The sequence below is a fragment of the Tetrao urogallus genome (genome assembly GCF_951394365.1).
Source record: "Tetrao urogallus genome assembly, chromosome: 1".
NCBI lineage: Eukaryota > Metazoa > Chordata > Aves > Galliformes > Phasianidae > Tetrao > Tetrao urogallus.
The window spans coordinates 58,589,770-58,614,901 of record NC_136813.1 but is presented as its reverse complement, the minus strand read 5'-3'; the positions used below and the strand labels follow the sequence as shown (position 1 = coordinate 58,614,901).

The 25,132-nt window shown below is 40.7% G+C and overlaps 1 protein-coding gene across 1 annotated transcript in view; it reads left to right on the top strand.

Annotated features, from left to right (window-relative positions):
* Positions 1-25,132, top strand: part of RASA3 (RAS p21 protein activator 3) — a gene marked incomplete at both ends in the record, with an annotated part of 126,551 nt that overhangs the window by 52,423 nt on the left and 48,996 nt on the right. The window contains 2 exons of the mRNA XM_079549311.1: positions 6,347-6,441; positions 19,391-19,467. Coding sequence (XP_079405437.1) covers positions 6,347-6,441; positions 19,391-19,467 — 172 coding nt within the window. The remainder of the gene's footprint in view (positions 1-6,346; positions 6,442-19,390; positions 19,468-25,132) is intronic.

The following is a 25,132-nucleotide window of genomic DNA, read 5'->3' as shown; positions in this document are numbered from 1 at the left end:
TGCAGACGTAATTAAACTTAGATGCTCTAGGCTAAATTAGATGAAACCAAAATGTAGCTGATAGGCATTCTCACAGAATAAGAGCACCCTGGAACTGAAAATTGGTTGAGGTTTGCACATTACAGGTGACTGTGCCTTTGTTAATAAGTACTTCAGGGCTGAGGAGGTGTGTTTGTAGAGTTGCCGCTACAAGCAAGCTGTCTATTGCTTTTGGGTAATTGTTGCCAAATGTAGCTGAAATGTCACCATTTGAGTATTTTTTTGGATTTTAAGGAAAGTTGAAAAAGAATCTTCTTGCTAACCTATGCTTTTTGATAGATAAGAAGGGAAAGATCTCCAAATACAACATAAAGTAGAGATCTGTATTGTAGTAGAAAACTGTTCTCTTTGTCCTCTGCTTAGGCAGAAGTCAAAACTTGGTTTACTGTTTCTGTGGTGCACTGGTGGATGACATGGGAGTGATATCTACTCGATGTGGTGTAAATATAGCTACTAATGAAATAAAGGAAACAGATGACTGTGTCCCACAGTGACAAGTCTTAGAAAACTGTAAACTGGAATTTTCCTCAGAAGATTCTCTACAGTTGTGTAGAAAGCCTAAAATAAACACTTTCTGCAGAGAATAATTTGTTAGGGTGCACTCACAGTATGTTTTAGCATAACAGATGATCATAAAAGCAGGAAAACAAAATTGAGCTTTCAAAAATGCACATTTTTCCTTTATGCTTCTACAAGTGCATATTACAAACAAAGCTTAGAACCTGAAATGTCCTTTTACACAGTCCCCCATTCTTACCAGTGACAGTGTTCATAATGCCTGCATTGAGATATCATAGATTTATCCTTCCATCACAAACATACCTCTAGCTAGCATAGATCGAGCTGGGCTTACTGTATTTTCTTGAGTACTTATCTCAGAACGAGGAGTTGTTAAGTAGCCTCTTTTGGACTTATGTCTTGCTTGTACTAAGACTGAACCTGTGAAGACAACTCAGTAGCAGTGACTGCTGGTGGGAGTACCTGTAAGAGGCTGATGCTGGTGGACTTGGTTGTCCAGTGCAAGCAACATGCTGAAGGGCATGAGTGCCTGCTGGAGGCAAAGCAAATGACAGTGACTGCACTTCAAGGGGGATAAGCCATGGACTAGCCATTTCTCAGGTGTAGATTCGTTTAAATGACCCAGACAGCAGTTGGCAGAGAGCTTATCCCAGTGTGGTTATGCTGCTAGTTCTTCAAGGAGGTGAAGGGGAGGGTAGAAATTGTCATATAAGACAGGAGAGCTAACATGGTAGAGGGTAGTCTGTGCAGTGCAGCACCTTTCTTCTTTTAATGTTAGAAGCTATGTTTTAATCGCAAGCCTACTCCTCTCTGCCTTATTAAGACAAATCTTAAGAAGGGTAAAAATGGGTATCTGAAGTCTTTTTATATTTGCACTAATTATTCAAAAAACAGATGAAAATGGGGTTATGAGTGTAGTCTACCTCAGTCCTCTTTGTAGGCTATACTGCTGCTATGCTGGAATGTCACCACTATGCCATTGTCACCACTAATTCTTAGCAATGGTGGCAGGTGGTCTGGCAGTACTTGCTCTTCATGGTGCACAGCACAGGAGCCAGTAAGGAGTCATTCTGGTGCTTCTAAGGCTGTTTGACCTTCTGCTGCCTCTAATTCCTGTTATTATCTTTCTAATCCTCAACTAGAGAGATGACTTATATCAATATTTTTCCATGCCTCGGGAGGGGTAAGCAGATTTGTAGAGTTCCTAAGCAGTGAAAGCATCTGCCCCTTTTTGTCTTGCAGATTTTTTTTATTTCACGACAAATAATCGTTTATGAGGATAATTATAAAATTTTACATAGTCTGAAATAGTTAGCACTGCTTTTTGGCTGGAGATTTCAAGGTTATAGAAGCCTTTCACAGCCTAAAATGCTGATTAAAATCAATTCTGATTTGTCCTTAGTCTTCCCAGCTGATGAAAGTGATTCTCCTTGTGCACCATCAGATCAATTATTTTAAATGAATTCAATGATATAGTGGGTCTGTGTACTTAGCAGAAAACAACTTCTGAACTGGCCCCCATGACCTCTTACTGCCTGATATTGCTGGACATAGGAGGCGAAGTAGTCTCTACTCAGACCCTAGAGAAGACTGAATTAATTAGTCATTTGGTACCTCTTAACATGTGACTGAGACCTAAGCCTTTGCTATAAATTATATATAATATATGTAATTAACAATGCTACAGATAATGTCAATGGAGAATAGAAGGTTGCTATGACTATTTGGAGCTGAGTTTCAAACTCCATGCTAAGTCTTAGTATGGAAATGTTAAGCCCTTACTGAAGCTCAGAGATGTGCAAGGGCAAGCTCTTGGCCTGCCAGTAGCAAAGGCAAAGGCATTGACTTGCCTGGGAAGACCATCTGGAACTCCAGTGAGGGACAAGCATGGAAGGTGCACCGTACTCACAACACTTTCTCAGGAGGTGAGGCCAGAAATCTGTACCTATCTCTGCTGCATATTTTTGCCACTAACCTTCTCCCACCTCCTGTCTTCCCACTGTGTCAGTATGCCTTGAGTTGTCAAGCAAGTCAGTTGAAATGATCTATGTGTCAGCCCACACATGACCCCTGAAGCTTATCTGTTCCTACTTTCTCCTCCTCCAATATGTTTATTTTTGTTGTTTGGTGTTTTTGAAGTTGAATTGGCTTCTTCAGCAATTTAAGTCCGGCATGCTGCAAGGTCAAAAGTGCACGGTAGTGAAAGTCTTTGCACCCTTAGGACTATAAAGGCCCTGAGTCGTGCCTTCAGTCGCCACGTGCTGGCTGTGTGTTTGGAAGAACAAGTTGCTGGTGCTTTGTTTTTTCTGCTGAAGAGATTCCCAGGTGGGCATCAAGTGTGGAATGTCACATCTTTGTTTTGAGTGCAAGGCTTAGGATTTAAACGTGCCAGATCTGTTGTGTGAATTTGGGCAATATAGAAAAAGTGACTGCCATGTGGATGAGGAACATGCAAAAGAGTGTGTGGATTGCCCCCATGCATCTCCAGCCTGAGGTCCTGACGAATACTGGACACTGGGAAATGAATTAGTTCAGATTAGAAGAATGCTTTTACCTAATCTCTGTTGGTTGAGAAGATTATTTACTTTTAAAACCTTGTAACTGAAGTGACTAAATATCACTCAGCATGCTCTTCTGTCTCCTGCCTCCTCCCATGCAGTGTCTAAAAGCATGAGCTAACACAGGCAGGCTTTCTGCAGCCCTGGGTGGCTTGAGGAAACCAGCATAAATGATGAGTTGCCTCAGAGACGAGATTTGGAGTCTGTCACTGCTGTCTGGCAGCAGCCCAGGTTTTGAGGAGGAGTGCTGTGCGATAGGGTTAAGTTTGGGAGCATGCTGAGGAATCTCAAAGAGAAAAAGCCCTTTAAGTGAGCGGCAGTAAACCTTTTGGACTTCTGGCGTCACATTTATCTTCAAGGAGAACCATAGGCCTTTACTACATGGTGTCAGTGCAAATGACAGATGCCGACAGCTTGTGCTTGTTCACCTAGAGTTAACCCAGTTCTTCTGAGCCCAGAAGTTGTTCGTGCTGCTGCATTGGCCAACTGGAGACCGAGCAAGGCTATAAGGAATGGGGCGAGACCAAACTGTCCTCAGTGCTGGCACTGGGCCTTAGAGAGCCTTGTGGTGCCAAAGCATGGCTTTGGTAGGCGTGTGGACATGGCCCCTACAGACTGGGAGTTATTAATAGACATTCTGTAGGCTGCTGCTGTACATAGAACTATTAAACAGGGCAGGTTAAACAATCCACCCTGTCAGTAATATACTTTTATGTATGTTTAGACTCGCTAAAGTATAGGTCCTTTCTTTACTCTCCACCAACCCCCACCAACACACACACATTTTCCCACTAGATTTTTCTTCTTTGTGGATCACTTGGTATACAGAGAAAAGCCCTGGATTCCATCCAGCCTGGCCAATAAGTTTCACTCGTTAATAAGAACTGCTTGTGTGCAGAGCAAACAGTCCTCTTCGGTTTCCTAATCAAAACAGTTGTGCTGCCATGTTAACCCTTTTGGAGCTGGAGGCACAGATTGCTGTGCTACCTACCTGCTGATCAGGCAGTTGGACCTGCATGGGTTGGCTTTGCCGTGCCAAATTCAGGGAGCCCATACTAAAAGAGAAGACAGTCACACCTTTTCAGCTCTGTACTGGTGCTGATATTGCTGAAATAATCCCTGAGCTTTCCACAAGGAGTGTCCTTTTGGGGGAGGAGATGGGTGAAAGAGATCCAAAGATACTGGCAACACACACCTGTGAAATGTGTGTTACCCTGCAGTCAGATGAGGGATTTCTGCAAGAGACTGAAGAGTATGGCAAGGATAGCAAGCACGGAAAGTAAACAATCTCAGATGAAGACCACAGCAATTATTGAAAAGTCACGCCTTTAAACATGTTCCTCTGACCAAGTGTTTTAGAGAAACTAGGTTACACACATACTGCTGTAGTCACAGAATACAAGCAATAGCTGTGAAAATACGCAGCCATCAGTACAGAGGTTCTCAGCAGCATACCTTCATATCTTCTCTTCAGCACATTTCACGTTTAACCTTTCTGCCGTATTGCTTTGTAGGTCTATGTAATTTACTGTTTTTCTAAGTAATTTCAATCACTAGTCCTGCATTTGCGGTGCACTTAATCTGCTGTGGTAATCTCTAGTGTAAAGCTTACTAGGAGATGGATCTGGTAATCTGCAAAGGATGAGCAAGGGAGGAGCGTGCCGGGGGCAGAGGAAGCAAGGTGTGGGAGAAGTGGGGCAGAAGCTTTGTGGAAGCAAGAGCAGAAACCATGTCAGATGCTGAGGAGGGCAGCTGTGGTAGGGTGGCCGAGCTGTTTAGAGACTGGGACTGAAAGTCTCGAAGCTGTCACCAAAAGTAGCTTGAGCGTGCCAGAAGAATGCCACAGCAGCTGCCACACAGTGTAGGGAAGCAGCCGAGCAGATGGGGGGACCAGGAGGAACTCCATAAGGCAAAGGCCAAAATTTGAGGGAATGGAGAAGCATAATATCATGGTTACTTTGAGACTTACAGAAACTTCTAGATTTCAGACTCTCAATCAAGCTGCATAGATTTAGGGAGCCTTGGAAACCTGTTTTTTACTGTGACTTGTGTCACTTGGCTTATTTTGTCTTGCAGGGTTTGATTGAAGTCTCTATTTCTGCAGCAGAGCAGTGGTTGCAAACTGTATGCAACTGACTCGCTCTAGCAGAAAGGTCTGTTACCAAACCATGCTGCCAAAAAGTGGCTTTCTTGATCCCCATGAGCATCTGTTGCTGTCCTGGATTCTTTCATTTTGAACATGGTTCCTCAGGCACTGAGTATGCAGCACCCAACCCAAAGCTGCTTCCAGAGGGCATGTGATCGTCAGGCATGCCATGCTCCGCTTCATATATACAAAGAAAGAAACTTGGAAAAAGTTTTGTTATCCCTCTGAGAGTGCTTTACATAATGCCTGAGAGGCTGGACGAGATGAAAGTTCCAGCTTTACATATGTGTTAGCCCCTAGCTTGCGTATACATTAGTTCACTGCATGGAACTGGCTTCTGTTGCCATAACTTCCAAAAAAGCAAATTGGGTGGCAGTAAGGGGGGGTTGCAAAAGGTATGGGGAAAAGCTCCACTGTGTTTTCTCTCTCAGCAGTCAGAATTAGTGTGTGAGTGGTAGTACTTGGGTGGCCCTGGGCTGTGGGATATGAGTCCTGCAAGGCTGGAGTGCAGTTGATACGTCTTTTACTGCTTAGAGTGGCAAACTGACTGGGCCTCATGTGCAGATCTGGGAGTCAGCCCTGACGTGGTGTTCCTAGTTGCTGTGCCTCTCCTATGAAAATACAGTAAAATGTTCTTTTCAATAACTGCATGCTTGGAAATTTATTTTGGGATTCTTACAGGTATCTGCATCAAAAGTCTCAAACAAACACCTTCCCCATCAACCTCCAACCATTTTTGATCTATTTCCACCACATGTTTAATTGTCATGTCAAAGTAGTAACATTTTTACTGCAAGCATGCTTGTAAACCCATCCACACAGCACTGTGCTTCCTTTGGTCTGTGATGCGAGTATGATGTTATGAATTTTAAAGTCTTTCACAATATGAACTGGAAAAAAGTGTTAATCAGAAAGAATTATGTATTGTGCTTAAAAAAAAATGCCCTGAAGAAGTCTTGCCTTGTTCTGAAGCATTTTTTGAGTAGTCCATTAATCAGTGTTTTAAACCCATTTTTGATGGAAACGTACTTTAGGGGAGCTATAGCGTATCTTAAACTGTGCTTCTGGTTTGTTTTATTTACAGGAAAGGTAGCTATTCAGAAAGAAGATCTGCAGAAGTATCATAACAGAGACACCTGGTTTCAACTCCAGCATGTTGATGCCGATTCGGAAGTACAGGTGAGGTGATCTTGACAAAGGAGTGTTTGTAACAGGGCAATGTAATTGCTTCACGGGCTCCATGGCCCAAGGACAGGTGTGTTGCATCACTGCAAAAGAGAAGTATTGCTTATTGGTATGGTCTGTGTTTCATTGTTATTTGCAGCTTGTATGGGGTGTCTGTGCATAGGCAGAATTATGAGTGTGCTTAAGTCAATGGGGCCAGGATTCTGCTCACAGAAATAATTAAAACTTAGTGAACTACCAGGATTACTAATACAAGGAAGAGCGTGATTATCTGCTAGGTATCAAATAACTTCAAGACTTTATAAATAACTGTTGTAACTGTTGATTCCTTGGGGAGTTGAGCCAGCTTGAAGATAGTGCCTGCACAGATACTATCTTAAAGGATTATATGGGCAGGTTGTCACAGGAATGGCAACAAGTACATCTCAGACAAAACAAAAAAAACAAACAACATAAAACAAAAAACCTATTCCTTGCCAGATTTCTGGGCCCTGCTCCAAGCTGTTGGAGTGCTGAAGATAATATCGCTTTACCTCTGCTTCTACTTCTCCCTCTACCTCTACTGAGTTTGGTACTTGCAGACAGTGGTGCACAAAACAACTCCTTTTTTCATTGTAAAAGTTTCTGATTTCTATTACAGTGTTAGGTCTTGTGAATACAGTCATGGTAACAGAACAAAAAATTAAAGTGCTGTAGCAGAATATTAAGTGTATATAATTCAGTTACTTTACTAATTTTTTTCTATTTAAAAACAACAACAGCAACAACGAAACAATAAAAACCAAACCCACTTTTGAACCACAGTGTTCACTTAGGAGCTGAGATATTGTCTGACTTGTGTAACAGTCTCCAGTAAATTTAATGGGAAATGCTGCTGAGGTAAGCGTGCACTAGGGTTAGAAATAACATAATAGTTTTCAGTTTGCACACTGGTCTGCCCATACTAAGTCAAAAAATGGCATACTGAAAATCACTGCAAAATGTAGCGTGGTTATGTATAGTGGAGCATATGCAATAGCATATTCAAGGATAGGTTTTCTGTTTATTTGGAGTGACAGATCATAAGCTGTTGTACACATGATGCAAAGAAAGCCTCATAACAGCCTGTTCAGTTTGTAACATTCTCCTGTAGAATATCGATCCTCTTTAATGCCACATTTCGATGCTGATGGTGATGGAAAGGCTTTTAATAGCCTTTTAACATTGAAGTCTATTTCGTTTACCCTTGCCTCCCTTTCTTCTTACCCCAGAACCTCTTGTGACAGTGACTTTAGAACAATAGGTTTAGTGTTTATTTCCTGCTGGATACAAAAACTTTCCCTTCATAATGTATCAGTTGAAAAACACTGATATTTGGATAATCTTCTGCATAGTTTATTTTGGTGTAATGTTTATGCAGGATGAGCTTGAGGAATCTTTTTAGACCCAGGGTACTTTCTAGGACAGCACAGGTAATTTAGACTGTGAGCTGAAATGTTTGCAGCCAGTTTTTGGAGAGAAGAGGAACACGATGTTTGCTGGAAAGCATATGCCCTGTTTTTAATTGCACAGTTTATCACTTCCCCTGTTTCTTTACAAGAGCCCAAGGGTTAAAAGCAATTTCTGCACTCTGTAATAAACATTTATTACAACTAGCTTAAAAATGAATAGCACTCTGATGGTTTTATCTATTTACTTAATTTTTCCACAGTCTTTTTATTAAGTATTATATTAAGTCTTAATATTAAGTCTTTATATTATATGAGGGCTTTGTGCTTTACGAAACAGTGGGAGCAAATTTGTAAATATTTTGTAGAAATTTTTATGTATGGGAAGATAGCCAAATGATTGAGTATTTTTGTTTGTGTTTTTTATAGTTGCGGTATGTCAGTATACAACCTTCTCCTAAACACTTTTGCATTTATAAGAGAAAAGAGTGTTTGTAATGTTAAATATGCAATGTTTTCAGTTTTTCTCCCATTTTAAGGAAAATCATTTAAGACATTCTAGGTGATTAACACTTGTAATGACTCATACTAATACTAAAAATCAGAAAGTTATTTTAGTGCGGCAGCTGTAGGTTTATCATTCTAGCAGTTGTCCCCATTGGCCACATATGTAGGGGATAAACACTGAAACGTGCCAGGAAGTGCCTGAATCTTACTTCTCTTTTAGTCAGTCAGCGGCCTTAATACTATTTTCCATGTCATAGAGCATTTTATGGCTATTTAGTTATGCATCAGAGCACTGCATTGAGGCAAGCTACTGTCACTCCCACACTCTGAATAGAGTGAGAACTAAGTGTCAATGAGAGTGTGACCTGCTTGAGGTCATACAAGTCATAGTGATGAATTTAAAACAAACAGAACAAAACAAAAAGACTGGTTTCTAATTTTCTCTAATCATTGGGCCATGATATGACAAAAAACCTAAGTGTTCGTGTACAATTGTTGTTTGCCAAGCCTGAAAATATCCAGGTTTTAAGCACACCAAATAGCAGAATCAGAAATTGCAAACCAGCTTAGAATCAGTGGATTATTAAAATATTAATGACATATTAATGATCTTGGGTGCCTTGGTTCTCAGATGCCCTGCTCTGGGATATGTCCAGCCTTATTTTTGAGAACGGAAGGATTGACTTGAAATTGTGGATAACAGCATTTCTGATGTAAAACTGGTATTTTTAGCTGGCTATCTGCAGTGTGCATAATGAAAATTTTGTTATTGACATGGTTTGGACTTCTGTGAGTTATGGAAGTGATACAAATTTTGAAACGGAAATACTTCTCTCTGTTTTCAAATATAGGGATTGATATGGGGTAGGAAAATCAATTTCATTTTTTTGCAAATGGAAATGAATGTTGAATTCCAGTGTAATGGAAGTGGAGTGCATTTTTTAAGAGTCACTATCCCTGGAGACGTTCAAGATCCATGCAGATATGGCCCTACGGGACATGGTTAGTGGGCAAGGTGGTGATGGTGTTGGAGTAGATAATCTTAGTGGTCTTTTCCAACCTTAACAATTCTATGGTACTATTTCCACAATTTTTTTCTCAGAATCTACTGCTTCAATTATTCTGATGCTGTAATCAAAATGTTGGTGATAACGTATAACAGCATCAGACACAGTTGCTGAGATATTTAGCTCAGGGCTTTGTGATTAGTCTTACGGTTTTCCAACTCTGCTAATTCTTACTGTCTTACAAAGATGTTTTGTATTGTCAGGAGTCAAGCTAAGACTGATAAGCTTTATGGTAGATGAGAGTGTTACTGACAATTGGACTGCTTAATCATCAGTCTACACAGTTATGAGCACTGCTGTCAGATGCTTTAATGCCACAGCCATTCCTTGCTTGACAGGAAGACGTACCTAAGTTCTGCATGATTGCTCATCTTGAAGGAAAAAAGTGGGCATTGTCCATCTGGGCAAAGAGTGGCTAAAAGGCAGGTTGTCTTACAGCCTGCTGCTGTTCCGTGTGCTGCACACTCCCGTGCCAAGTGGTAGAGATGCTCTGCAGCAACTCAGTCCATAGGTGCAGATTAGGCTTTACCAGCCCACATGTCTTTTGTGGCTTTGGTTCATCGTTTGTTTCAACATTCACCATGCTGTCAGCAAACTAGCTAGTTCACTGTGGGCAACATAGTCAGATGCACCTGAATTTCCCTTAATTTGAGAAAGTATCTAGCAGCAGCCTTAGAACAAAGTGCTGTGTATTTCAGCAATGGACAGTAATTGCTTTTTGAGGTCAACAGGTTTTTATTCTAGTGGCGAATTGGTGCCCTACAGCTTACTAGCTGTTTTAGCTTCTTATAGCTTTTTAATATCATATTGCATTTCCTTCTGCAGTCCTGTTAGTACGTGCTCCAACTGCAGTTCAGATATAACCTGCATGATAAGACTGTTGTGCTGTAGGGAGTTTAAGTTTAAGCTCCTCTGTGAGACAGATTATTGAAGTTAACCAAAATTATAATTGTTTGTCGTATGAGTATGAAATCACATCTTCTGATGGAGCCTGCTAGCTCCTCATTGGGACACTACAGTGCCTACAGCTAAATGTGTCTCACAGTGCAAGTGCTTGAATGTTTCAATGGAAATAAAGCAGGACTTGGACCATTACTGGAAACATTAATATTCTATCTCAGTGCAATAATTAAACCAATGGGGCAGCCTCAGCTGAGAGTGGAAGGATTGACAGCAGAGGACAGAAGTTGGTAAGCTGTTTGCACTCAGTAAAAGCATGGTCTTGCACACTTCCCATACAGTGTGTCTCTGCTAGCTGTTTGTCTTTCAGGACTTGCCGTTTTCTCATTCTCATGCATTTTGATAACTGGAAGCAAAAATTTGCTATGCTGCTGTGTGTACGTGTCTCCTGATCCATAAATGATTGCCTTTCCTCCACATGCAGAAGTTTACTTGACAATAACTGATTCACCATTTGCCTGGGGCAGTAGATGACAGGTTCTCCCAGTGGTCCATATGCTCTCAGTAAAGTCTGATCCCAAGCACACATCTGACCTTTCAAAACCAGAAAAGGTCTCTTAGCAGTTTTCTTTTTTTTTTTTTTTTCCCCTCCATGGTAACTTCAGCCCTTCACAGTTCAATCTGTTTTGTGAAGCTTGAACTCTGCAACCCAAATACCCTTTGTGCATATGTAATCAGTGAAATGATTACCCTGCCTGTGGCAGTTGGGTTGAAACTAGATAGATGATCTTTGAAGTCCCTTCCAACCCAAGCCATTCTATGATATGTTTGTATGATAGGAACCAGAGACATTCTGACTAATATCAGAATGCACTAGTGTGTTCCAAACAATATAGTCAGTGTATGTAAGAGGGAGAGAAATACAGGGGAAGTTGCATTCTGACATGTTTTCCTATGCACGCTCTTGCTTTAAAAAGATCCCATTTTCAAGTGTTCTTTGAGTTGCTTCCTCCACAGCAGTGACAAATGTAGAATGGTCATGTTCTCTTGCAATAGGGTTCTCAGTATTAAATGGCAGTGTTTTTTCAAAGCCAGTCATGCTCAAGGTCTTACGTAAAATTAGAAGAGGACTTAAAAAAAATAACACAAGTAAAACCTGACATGAAAACTTAAAAATTGCTCATTTCCCTTTCCTTCTCATAAGAGCTTTGATGTGTCTGAAATGTATCTACTGAGTTATTAAAAGTACGTAAGAGGCAGAAAACCAACACTGAGGAAGCAAATTGTCTCGCGTTTTAACCTTCTGGTATTCAAGACCTTGTGTGAAAAATTTAGTGATGTTAAGAAATAATTTCTTCAAACACCAAAAGTCCTTTCCTTGGCTACTACATTAGCATTTTGCTTATCCAGGCCTTTCATTCTGTTGAACTGTGCCTGTTCTTGAGTGTGAAGTAATATAACTATCGGTCAGTGGGCTGTACATTATGAGTGGAAAACATTGGGTATAGGTATAACTGAAGAATACGTATATAATCCTTTTGTAGGTAGAAATCTGTGGAAATCACTTTTGTTGCTGAAAATCACTACTGGCTCTGTAATGCTTGCTGTATTTTAGATGGAAGAATATATTCAGGGCACAGTGTGCTGCTCAGAAAAACTCTACTCCTTTGTCAGCACCTTCCCATTGAAAGCAGCATCTGTATTCCACACATCAAGCTTCATGAATGAAATCCTGGCCTTGCCAGGGTGGGAGGCTTGCCACTATTTCATCAGAGCCAGAATTTCACCACAAGCTTTTGAATTAGCTCTACTAAATTCAGTCCTGTTTGACAGTTGAAGAAGTTGATCCCAGATCATCAGAGGAGGTTGGGAATGTGTTACTGTTGCTTTCTTTTGCCCTACTTTCATAATATTGTGGAAGTTGCCATGGTCTTTCCCTGTGTCTGTCTGTTTCCTGTTCTATAAAAAGCATTAATTTATATATGCAGAGAGCAAAACTGTACTGAACTTGAATGGTTCCAATGTTAATTGTTACTTTTCTGGAGTATATGGGCTCGAAGATAAATGAGGTTAAGCAAATTGTCTTTAGGAGCAACTGTATTGGGGTGATAGCACTCCAGTGACTGATAGAAATGTCTGCTCTGTTGAACAGTGAAGAGCATTGCATTCCTACTGTCCAACTCTGAAATTAACAGTGTTTGTGTAGATATTTAAATTCTTCTGGCATGAAGATGAGTCACCGACACATTCTGTGCAACCCCACTGTAAGCATGACTGTATGCAAATCTAAAAAGAAGAAGCTGCTTCCAGATTTGGTATCGGCTTTCCACCACAGGCAGGAAATAAATGGGTGTTACCCTCTTTTTAAATGAACAGTGGGTTTTAGATTTCCCCTCTTTCAGTTGTTTTGAAAAGATGTGAAATCTCTGTTTTGATAAAGTGGGAAGATTCTCAAGGCTGCATGCCTACCAGTATAATTATTTCAGAGAACTGAATTGCTTACTGTTGTTTAAATGTTTCATAAGAATGTCCATGTTAATAAAAAGGAATGTTTATTAACCTGATCCTGCTTTGTTGCTGTATTGAGTTTACATGTTAGGGGTTTTGAAGCTGTGAGCAGAGCCCAGCAGTGCCCCATGGCTGTCACAGCCAGCTCCAGCTGCTGCAAAGGGAGCCTCCACTGCCAGAGCTGAGCCACGAGCAATGCTGGGTGTGCTCTGGGAGAGCAGAGTAAGGAAGGGAGAACTGCTTTTCTACAGCAGCTGGGAGAGGAGTGAGAAATGTGAGGGAAATGGCCCTGTAGGCACCAGGGTGAGGGCAGGAGGTGCTTTGTCAGTTACTGAGTGGTTGTGACGTGCTTGCATTTGTTTGCACATACAGAGACTGACCAGACATCAGTTCTGCTCTGCATAGCAGTTACAAATCCATTCAGTGTTCATTAGGTCTGTTATACTTTCAACAGTAACAGTCTGGATTTTATTCCAGATCTTTGTGTGCAGCACTGTGGTCCAACAACCCATCTGAGGTGATCTGGAGCCTGACCCTTACACCTTTCCCAGCTGCCTGCTGTCCTCTGCTAAAGGAGAAGTTTTTACAGCAGCAGATGCAGGCAGCAAAGCAGACAAGCTCACCCTTCTGACCCAGGCGTGCCGTTGTGTTGTGACCTTAGATGGGGCTGCTCTTCGTATTGCAGAGCTGGATTTACCGAAAGCACAAACTGCACCCTTACTCTTTCTTCCATTACCTCACAGACAGCATTTAATGAGCCGTTAGAAATTGGTAGGTTTTATTGTTTGTTTCTAAGCTTTACCAGTGCCAGAAAATGACATCTCAGAAAGCTGCCCAAGAGGGTGTCAAAATGGACTGGATCTAGTTACTTTTGCCTGAAAAAAAATTTGGAAAGACAGATACAGCAATAGTACAGCTCATCCCATCGTTTCCAATGGACTCTGTACAAAAGCAAGTTTTTCCAAGGCTCCTTTCTGCAGACTGCTTTCAGTGAAATGCCTAGCAGTGATTTTCCTGTAGCAAGGGAAAGTAAACCAACGTCACAGGGGATGTTACAGTCCTCAATTTACCAGATTCCAAAATAATGAGATGCTGGTATTGGCCACGGGCCAGTTCGTGTCATCTGCTTTGCCTAGCCCTCTCCCACAACCCATTCCTGTTCCATCTCTTCCCTTCTTCTTCATCTTTCAGAGTTGGAGTGATACTGCTTGCAGCCATTCTGTACCAGCAGGAGGAAGAGTGAAGAGCCAAAGGAGGGTCCCAGTCCCTCTTCCTGTACTTCTGAGCAATGAGCAGGGTTGAGCTGAGCTGCAGAGCTGATCCGATTGAGCTGTGCTGGAATAAGGGTCCCCATGTGAGATAAAGCTTTGAAAACTTCCATGCACACATGCTCTCACTTTAGAGGTGAAAAGTGTGCAACAAAGGTAGACTAGTGAGAACTGGAATGATGGGTGACCATCAGTTGTCCAGCAGCCTTGATTGGTACATTTTTTACCAGTCTTCTGGTATCTTCTATTGTTATTTTGCATATGATCCTCATATGTGACGATATTTGTCTCGGTATTTTATATTCATCCAAGCAAATTTGGATATTTTGTATATTGTTGTTTAGAGTTAACGATATATATGTTGTTAACATCTTCACTTTTTAACAGTGAAGTATTTTTGAAAAGTGTCCCACAGTACAAAAAGAATGTACTTAGTGGAGATGTAGTTGATACTTCCTTGAAGATATGACTTAATGTATCAGGTTAACTCCTGTTTTTCAAACTTCAGCAGATTGTCAAGCTGGAGCTTAGGAAGCAGCTTAGAGATTCCTAGTATTTGTCAGTGCTGTTGTTTTTTTTTTTTTTTTAACTTTTTCCCTGGATCACAAAGATCAGACCCAGGGAAAAATTGAATTAACTCTCAATCACAGAGCTGTGGGGTGTGAGTTAAATTTCAGCTTAAAATGTGTGCTCATTACTGCACTAAGAAACGTGGTGTGCCAAGCGGTGTGTCCCTCCATCTCCTGCACTGTGGGGATGCTGCCTCTAAGGCCCAGCCTTTGCTAAAAATGTTAGAAGTGACTCGTACCAGCGTGGCAGAACTCTGTCAAAACAATAACCATAGGATAATTTGTAGTTACGTGTTTTCTTTCCTCACTCGACATACTGTGTTTAAATTAAACCAGAAATTTGCAACTGCTGGAAATGTGATACAGGTAAGTAGTGTCTGTATGCTTCTACTTTCTGTACAGCTGTCTTCTGGTGTTTCCGTCTTTGGTAACTTACAGTTACATTCCAAGGAGAAATGAAATGGTGTAGACAAGCTTTTCCTGTAACGGTAAAAACAGAACTTGGATTCTGTTTTTCTTTCCTTTGCAAGGTTATGATTAGCTTCAGTTTGTTTTTTAGTCATTTGTGTGGTGTATTTCTTGATGCTTGGTAGCATTAACATGACTTGTTAACAAGACTAGAACTTAATTCTGTTATTTTCTTAGGAAAGGCAATCTTTAACAAGCGTGTATTTTTTCTTAGGATGGCCTTTTGAATGTTTTGTTCATTACTGATTTCCTTTTGAGTGTTCTTTACTTGCCTGCAAGAAATTCAATCTACTGATGACTTCTTTAATCAGGGACTGAAAAATGGAACCTGGCTGGTCCCATTATGTAGTTTTGGATGTGAGTAGGAAGGACACTTGACCTATCAACCCACCCATCTATATCATCTTGAGATTATGAATAATGAAGCGTTGTTCAGCAATTGAGTTGATACTCCTTCAGCAGCTCGTTCCTTGAAAAAAATCCTACTCTTCCGAATGTGAAGTGTATGCTAATGAATGTAGTCATTTCTAGGAACATCCTGATGTATTTTCTACGTAAATGTTTTAGTTATTAACACATTCTACTTCAAAGTTGTCAAACCTTCAGATTCTTTTCTGAGTTTGTTTGCTGTAATGAAGGAAAACAAACAAACAAACAAACCCTCTTTCTGATAGGACACAGGCTTGGGACTGATCCTGGCTGTAGTCCTTGGATCCATAACAAAGATTTTCTCAGAACCAAGGCATGATGCTTCAGGTGCAGAACAGGGGCTCCATACTTTGTATTCTGCTTCATTGTCTGATTGTTCCTGCTTACAAATGCTGTCATCAGCTGTGGGCACCTACTACAGTTGAAGGTTCTACCTGTTATTATAGTAGTTCTTATAGTAATAAAAAATACAGATATATTTGATATTGTAACTGTTGATGTTCTGTTGAGTTAAATTGTATGTAAATATATAATCTTTCTGTTTGTTACATTGAGTTCAGTATAGATGATTAGCTGACCTTCTGTTAAGTCTTGATTTTTATAGTACTGACTTATTGCATGGTTTTCTGTCCTCTCTTGGAAAAACATGCTATCTTTGTAAACCAACAACTAGCATTGTGAGGAAGTAAACTTACTTATGTTTTGTCTAACAGCACTAGTGATTTGAGAAAAAGCATGCTGTTTACATAGAAGTAACATTTTCTATGAATTAAGCCTGCAAGAAAGTTACGTATTTAAATATATAAAATAAGCCTTATTTAAATATACTTACATATTTGAGTTTTTAATTGGAAGTAAGGAAGTTGTCTGGGAATAGTCACAAGGCTGCCAGGCTGAGTGATCTTGTGACCTTCATTTTGCTATTTGAAGCTTTGAGTCACTTTCTCAGCAGCTGGCCATTTTCTGAGTCTTCTCCAGAGAAAAATGAGAGCTAAAAGAAACACTGGCTTTCAGCCTGGAGGAGGTTGCACTGTATTTTTTCTTAATGTAGTTGGGAAAATGTGTGAAGTGCTGCTTACTCGAGAGCATTTTTGGAGCTTAATTTTGGAAGTAGGCAGCTTCTGTTATAATTACTTAATTTGAGCTGCATCTAGCAAACTGGCACTGTAAACAAGTTTACATTCAGGCTCACTTAAGTGTATGAAAGCATTCTTTATTTCCTGAGAGAGATCAGTCTTGCCTTTAAGTCAGCAGATGTATCTCTGTAAAAACACTTTACCTTCTTGGCGTTTTTCTACAAGAGGATGTTTTCTCTAGAGTTCCTAAATCTCTTTCCCTGTCTCTTAACTCCTTCAAAGCTCATTGCTGGTTTCTCTGATAAAGATAATATGGAGGACATCAACAAAGGTGGCAGCAGTGGTTATACAGGTTCATAATCTAAATTTGTTCTCTAGAGCCCCATAGTTTAGCTCTAGTGATAAAAAATGTGGAAGAGAGAGCAGTGAAGAACATTGAAGAACACTGGAAAATAAAGCCAGAAAGCTGTCCTGCGTACTCCAAGCACTCAGCCAGCTCTTCTTAGTTCCTGGTACCTGTATGTATGATTGTCTCTGTAGCAGGAAAAAGTTTTAAACAGGTGGATCTAGAAGTGGCCTTATGCATTTGTGCAGGAAATGCTTCCCTTGTTCATGAGGACAGGCTCAGTTTGGGAACGAAATGACATAGGTTGAAGTTTGTGTGCAGTGTAAGGATAAAGGAGGGGATTGATTTCTTCGTTAAAATGGACATGAAAAATCAGGAGTATGAGACACAAGCTCCATGGGATTTCATTTATATAGCTTGGAGGGACCTTGTTTTCTTGGTTTCTGTACAAACAGCAGTGTCATTTGCCATAGGAAAACAAGGAAGCATGAAGTGAATTCAGCATTGTGCAGTAAAACTAGTCTCTAGTAGGGAGTGTATCGAAGGAAGGAAGAAGAGACTACTGCAGTAATAAATGCTGTTATTTACTGATTTCCTCTGGACAAGCCTTCAGGCACTGGCTTCACAGAGGGAGTGTGAGGCATTGGCACAGGCTGCCCTGGGACGTGGTGGAGACAGGATACCTGGAGGTGTTCAAAAGACATGGAGATATGGCACTGAGTAATATGGTAGCAAGCATGGTGGTGGTGGGCTGACAATTGAACTAGATGAGCTGAGAGGTCTTTTCCAGCCTTTATGATTCTATGATTCAGAGTTTGTTTGTACTGCTAAACGTAGGAGGGCTGGGAAATGAGCTTGAGCTGAACTTCTGAGTGTCTGTGCCATTTGTTAGTGCACTCCCCGCTCTACTTCCATCTGCTTTCACCAGCTTTCTTCCAGACGAATTTGCTGCAAAGGAGGTGGATCTTAACAACATAATACAAGTAGGGGTCAGGGTTTGATCTTCAGTCCCTTCTGTTTCGCAGGATAGGCATCCTTTGGCTGGAGTTCTGGTGAAGTGAAAAAAGAGGAGAAGTCAGATCTGGAAGATATTACAAAAGGGTTGGCAATGTGAATCGAGATAACATTGAGTCAACAATTCCACCTACATTAGAGCTAGTGGGGTACATTTTAGGGTGCTTTGGTAACAAGGGTGGAGTGGAAGTAGTTTTAAAGATGAATGACTCAATTTTGGCCATCATGATAGAAAAAAAGATGATTGGACAACACTGGCATGTCAGAACAGATTAACAACAAAATTTATTTTCTGTTTACTCTATCCATATATGGTAATAGTTTCTGCCAGTGGAACCAGATGCACGTGTTTTGAAATGTAATAGACCTAATGAGGGTAGTGCAGTCTGTATTTGTGATTTGACTTTATTTTCTTGGCATGTTAGAGCATCAGATTTTGGCCCAAGTTGTAATAAATTCAGTGTGACAATTTGGAGTTGAAGACTATATAGCAAGTTGATGCTATGAATGCTAGTGATGTGTTTGACTTTTTTTTTTCTCTTTAGTTGCCCTCTGTAATTTTACTGGAACTTGTATCACAATTTTATCTTATTTCTTAATTTTTGGCCCCTTCAGTTTTCCAATGTTTTAATCACAGAATCACAGAATGGCCTGGATTGGAAGAGAGCTCAAGGATCATGAATCTCCAACCCCCCTGCTACGTGCAGGGCCACCAACCTCCCCATTTAATGCTAGACCAGGCTGCCCAGGGCCCCATCCAACCTGGCCTTGAACACCTCCAGGGACAGGGCATCCACAACCTGCCTGGGCAGCCTGTTCCAGCACCTCACCACTCTCTCTGTAAAGAATTTCCCCCTGACATCCAACCTAAATCTTCCCTCCCTCAACTTAAAAATAATTTCCCCTTGTCCTGCAGTTATCTACCCTTTGAAAGAGTTGACTCCCCTCCTGTTCATAGGCTCCATTTAGGTACTGAAAGACTGCAATTTATAACACACTGGTGTGATACCTTTTCAGTGATTGTGCTGGAGATCTTTGTTTGATATTTAAAATGCTAAATACAAATAAAGCTGCGACAAAATATTTTGTCTCCCGATCGCAGACACACCATTTCCCTCAGTTAGTAAAACACACAGAAATAAAAAAGGGTGGGGTGGAAATGAAGGATGATGCACTGAAATCAAGTGAAGTGGCTGTAGAACTGGATTCCTTAAGAAATAAAATATGTCAGCTGCACAACTCTTAACTAATCTTTAAACTTCTCCTGGAATTGCTTGTGTTAACCAACTCGTTTTGTTTCCAGTTGGAATGGTGTGGCTGGGTATGCACATGATTTTTCATGCGTCATTTTTTGTCGGTTTCAGGGAAAGGTCCACCTGGAGCTGAGACTGAGCGAAGTCATAACAGACACCGGTGTCATCTGCCATAAGCTCGCAACACGGTAGGACTTAAAGCCATGAGGAAATACAGTTACATACAGTATGCAGAGGTTCATTTTAGAATCGTTTGGGGAATCGTGGCATTGACTGGAAATTCGACGTTCTTAGGGTCAGATCTTAGTTACGGCTTTGTTAATCTGCGATATTCATATGAATTTTTTTACAGGATGAGATTTTTTTTGTTCTCCTTTTCTGCATGTAATTGACATTATTTTCTTCCTAACACTTTAAATGTTAATAAATCAGTTAGTCATTTTAGAAATCGTAAAAACACATCCAAGGCTAATATCCTTCTGATTTGCATTTTAAGGGCGTTACTAGTTAAATGAAGTTGTAGCGTAGCTTATGTGGTAACAGGGTGTTACAAAGCTGACTCAACAATCAAAAGTCTGCCGTCAGTTATTAAAGCAGTCTCAGAATCTCGCTTAAATTACGTGAAACCTAGGACTCAAATAGACATCAAGATTTTGCCTTCATACGAGGAGTCAGAAGGCCATTGCCCAATGACCGTAAGAGACCTTTCAGACGGTTACTTCAGGAGCAGTGGCAGTACTGGTTGGCTTCTGTCAGAAATCTACCTTGTGTTCTGTGTGTGGCAGAATGTCATCAAAATTGAAGTGTTAGTATCATACATTTCCAGCTGCTTGGTAATTATTTCAATAGAGAAATGCTCTGCTAGTGAAATTGTGACCAACCTTATTTTCAGACCAATATTTGACATTTCTTTGTTGTTGCCTCTGCAAAGGCTTTGCTTAAAAAGATACAGTAGTCTTTGCAGCTGGGATCTATTAACAAATGCAAGTGTTCCAGGAGGTTGATCTCCATCCTTCTAGGCTCACGTGAACATGTGGAGTTTGTGATCTTGTATGCCTGTGTATGTCTTTTCTAGACACATAGTCCCTACCAAACCTCTGTGAGTAGGCATCTTTGAAATCTAGTGCTCTGTAGTCTGCCAGTTAAAAAAAAAAACAACATAAAAATCTGATGAAGCATGGTGAAATTTGCTGTGTAGGCACTGATCTCCAGGGCTTTTGCTAACACAAACCACTTGAACAGAGCTGTACCTCTTTGAGGTCTAAAGTTGCCATGTCGGTATAGCTGTACATCATGTTGAAGGCCCCAGCCTTCATTTAACTACTGCTTGAGGACTCTTTTTTGTGTCTTTTGCCATTTTATAATTTGAATATGACCAAGTCATAGTGTTTCTGAGAAACTGGTTTTCAAACCTGAAACTATTGTGTCCTAGGCTGGCATCTTTTGCAGAAGCATTATTTCTGTTGTCATAGATCCTAGGGCTTTGCAGGAGAGGGGGAAATGAAAAGTGGAAAAGGATGGTTTGTTGTCCTACTCCACTGTCTGTCAACTATGTGAGGGCAGATGTGTATATGGGGTGTTTGGACCAGTGAGCTTATCACTACACTTGGACTGTTCCTCGCAGCAGGCCCAGAGGATAGTGCCTAGAGAGGGAAAAGGAGCAGAATTGTTCCAATTATCAGTTTCATTTGCTTTAGTCTTTCTGGAAGTGAGCAGAGCACTCTTACGTGGTGCAGTGCAGCAGGAAAGGCCTCTGTCTTTATCCTTTGAACTCCAGCTGTGAGGTAACACCATGGGGAGTCTGGCTCTTTGCCAGCAGAGATTACATGGAGCATCCTTTCACTCTCACCATGATCTGTTTTGAATAGTTAGGTGATATACTGAAGGACTTTCAGAAGTGTTTTTCTCACTTTGTTTTTGTTTTGAGGGAGTATGCCATACCACAGCCAGATTTTGTCTTCAGTTAAATCAGATCTTGGTAACACTGCAATCCCAGTCCTTTTTTCCAGTGATATTCCTGAAATGCTAGAAATACAAGTCTGAAATGGTCCTTCTGAAAGTCTTAAATGTACAGTTTTTTGCTTCATGGAGAGCAATAAGGCAGTATCAACTTCTGATGCAGCATTTTTTTCTACCTTTCTATTCATCTGACCAGCCAGATTTTAAATCAAATTCTTGCCTTTGTGGCCTTGCTTTAAAGACTATTCCTTTTACTCTGTTCAGTACAAAGAAAATACTTTGAATGGCTTACACAGCATTCTGTAATTTTGGTTTTGAATGTATTGTTCAGTAAAAACAACGTATTAACTGAAATGTGTGTAAAAATTCCAAGGTTTTAGCCACCGGCCTGTAATGCTCAGAGGTGTTTGTTTGTTTTTAAACTTAGATCAAGCTATTGGTCTTAAAAACAAAACCTGAAAATCAGATCCCATGCAGTCTTTTGTCTGCTGAAAGTATCTTTCCTGGAATCTTCCTGCAACCCAAGCACTCTGTTTGGCTCTGGCTAGTTTCCACAGCTATTTGTTATTTGGGTGGTAGATCGGAGGGAATTCAGAAATAAAAATCTTTCTAGACTATGTAGTTCTATTGGTGCAGGTTTTTATGGCAGTCTGTCTTAAGAATGTCTTACGAATGAGAAAGACACGGGGAATAGTATGGAAAAGGAAAGGGGAATGATTACATCAGGAAGAAAAGCACAGAATGTCATTTGGCATTTTCTTCAAGGTGCACGTTTTTGTTAGGGAGGTATACAGCAAACTGCAGCTTTATAATGCTTTTCAACACTGTCTGAAGTGTATTTCAGGTTTGTTCATAGGTATTTTGGTTGTAGTGCATAGACATGCAAGAAAGAAGAGCAGTAATTAAGCAGTGCTTCACGAGATCGATATGGAACCAGAAGCTGCCAAGTGAGAAGAATGGCAAAGATGGGAGGCAGAACCTTTGTTATAGGTGATTCATGAAGTAAAAGTAGAGACTGGGTGAGTTAGAGGAGTGCAGCTACCAGATGAATGTGGTGAAAATAACTGTTGATTTATTTTTCTATTTTTTTATTTTTTGAACAGCTCATGCGTTTGTTGCAGTGCAGAAACAAGACAAAGGTGTAAAACTGTGACAACTGAGAGCTTGTCATCCCGTGAACTTCCTTGACTTCCTATACTTTTTTCCTTTTTTTTTCTTTTTTTTTCTTTTTTTTCCTCCTTAGATGAATTTTGGGACTCTTGGAGGCAGGAAATGATTATTCTGCAAGCTACACATAGATAAAGCTGATTAAACAATCCAGGAGAACAAAACACTGCTTCCAGTGAGCAACTATTTAAAAATACCTTGAAGACTTTTGCCTTTTTAAGCACTGGCATAATGCTTGTATTTTACAGACACATATGTAGTCTGAATAAAAGCTAGGACTAATTGGAAAACTTATTTTTGCCTATCTATTAAATGAATAAATATGAGTTGTCTTACCAGCTCACCCACAGGTCGTATCTTCAGTACTGAGCCCTGTGTGCCTGTGTGCATTGCCACCACCACTATTTTCTGGAATATCTTGACAGCAGCTGGGGCCTTTGCTCAGCAGTCTGCAGCCCTGTGGAGCGTGCTGTGAACAATTAGCTCAATGAGAGGATGGCAAAATTCATCTGAATGGAAAAGCAAATTAAAATTGCTAAGTACTGAGCTCTTGAGCATTAAGTAGTAGATTATTTAAAACGTGAAAGGTATGTGAGATTCCTTAGCCTCCGCAGAGGAAGCAAAAAAAAAAATGAGTTCAAAACTGTTACCTAATAGCTTCTCCCTAGGAAGCATTCAGTGCTTTCATTTAGCCCTAAACCACTAAGCTGTTGTGCTTCATTAGAACCCTTCCCAGGCCCTAGTTTCTGCCAGCTGCTACAGCACAATCTCTTGGACTGAATCTCTGTAAAAGAGATTATAAGGAGAAGCTTAGTGGATTTAAAAGTTACACTGACAATACAGATGCAGGCACCACACTCAGACTTCTTGTGTCCCCAGGCGGCTCCTGCTGTCATCTTCAGTGAAAACCAGAGCTCTCACTTCTTGCGTGCTTCATCAGGGAGTTCTTTGCTACTCTTGGGTTTCCCTCTGTGGAATTGCTGTGAAACTTGGTGGTCCTAGTCACTGAGTTGGGTAAAGTATCAGCTGAGACTCTTTGGGTCCCTCATGTCCTTGTTAAAAGATTTGGAATGAAGTGTTTTGTTAGAATAGTTTGGTTGGAACGTGCAGTCAAAGATCATCCAGTTCAACTGATGTATGTTCATGCCATACAGAGAGAGAATGCCTTCAGCGTAATGAGCACAGACTCAGCCTAATGAGCACAGAGCTCCAGTGCTTGTCAAGTAAAAGAAGACATGTATGGGCTTCACAGCCTGGTATCTTTGTGTAACTGCATTTATACTAACTACAGGTGTGCCGTGAAATGAGCCATCATGAGTACAAAGTATGCTAAGAAAAGGTCTTAATCTGTAGGTTCTGGTTTCTTCCTCTGTAGGTTCTGGTTTCTTCACTCGCAGGTCATCTCAGGTTGTCTTTTCCCACGCTGTTTAGAACAACAGCCTTCCTGGACCTCTGCACAGTCAGCTGCTGCTTTTTATTGCTACCAGCATCTAGCTTTACCTTTAACTAGCTGTTAAATGAAGGCCATCTCTTACCTGTTAAGTGCTTTGTCATATGCCAGGGATGTATATCTTTGTGAATGTTTTAAGATAATGAGGCTATGGAATTAAGTGCTCAGAACTCCTATGCCTCCTTGCTTGTGTCCGTACCTATCGTTTGTGGTGACACAAGGTTCTTGGCTGCTGCTTGAGCAGTGGTATATTTTATTTTTTAGCCTTCACGTTTTTTAAGTTGAATCAGGCCTTAGTTCTGTACATCCAAGAAACTACACCATTCTCCGCTGCAAAAGACAGAAAATGAGCAGCGAGTAACAGGGAAGGATGCTCCCACAGCCATGCCAGTTTTAAACATTTGGACTAAGTCATGAGCAGTTTGTGTGTATCTGTATTCCATGGCTGCCTTTGGAAAACAATGGATTGTGCTTCTCCCTTTGATTTTTTCAGTCTCCACTTTCCATATGCAGATATCCTTCCATCTTCACAACACTAGTGCTCAGAAAGGAGCCCTGGACCTTTTGTAGAACGTTGCCTACCATCTTTAAAGCAGAACCTGTGCAGTCTGTTTGTGTTCAGCACAGAAGGGTGGTCTGTCAGAGGCTTAAGACCTCTGAGCTGTTCCAGCTGTCTGTCATCTTGCAGAAGAGTGTAGGTTATGATCAGTAGATGTGTGCATTTTTATTTATTTAACAAACAGAAGGGCTCAATATTTAATAAAGGAAAGGGTTCCTGCAGATAACTTTGTAGAAAGTCTGTAGGCTTTGCTTTGATTATACTACCAGAGGCAACATTTAGAAGCGGCGTTCTGTATTTAGCAAGATGACGTCTGACTTCCAGAATGCCTAGAGGGACAGGCCACTGAGCTCCTGTTGAAAGTCAGCGTGAGCTGGGAGTCTGGCTCCCTGATATTCCTCTGAGAATTCCAGCATGTGTATGTAATTAGTCACATTTAAATGTCTGTATTTATTCAGTGTCCCCAGCTGCTCCTTCAAGTGTTGTCTTATGTCTTGTCTCTCTCTTAGGTTTAAAAAAGCTTGGAAACATCTACTTTGGAGAACTTTCCACCCCTCTGCTCTTACTTTTGTTCTTTCTCTCTGTCATGGTAAATCTATGCAGTTGAAGCAGCCACCGTCTTCCATATGTAGGGACACAGTTTTCCAGTGAGTGGTTCACAAGTCTGCAAATACACAAGCAATGCCAAAGTTTTATTTGATAAATGAAGCATTTGTAG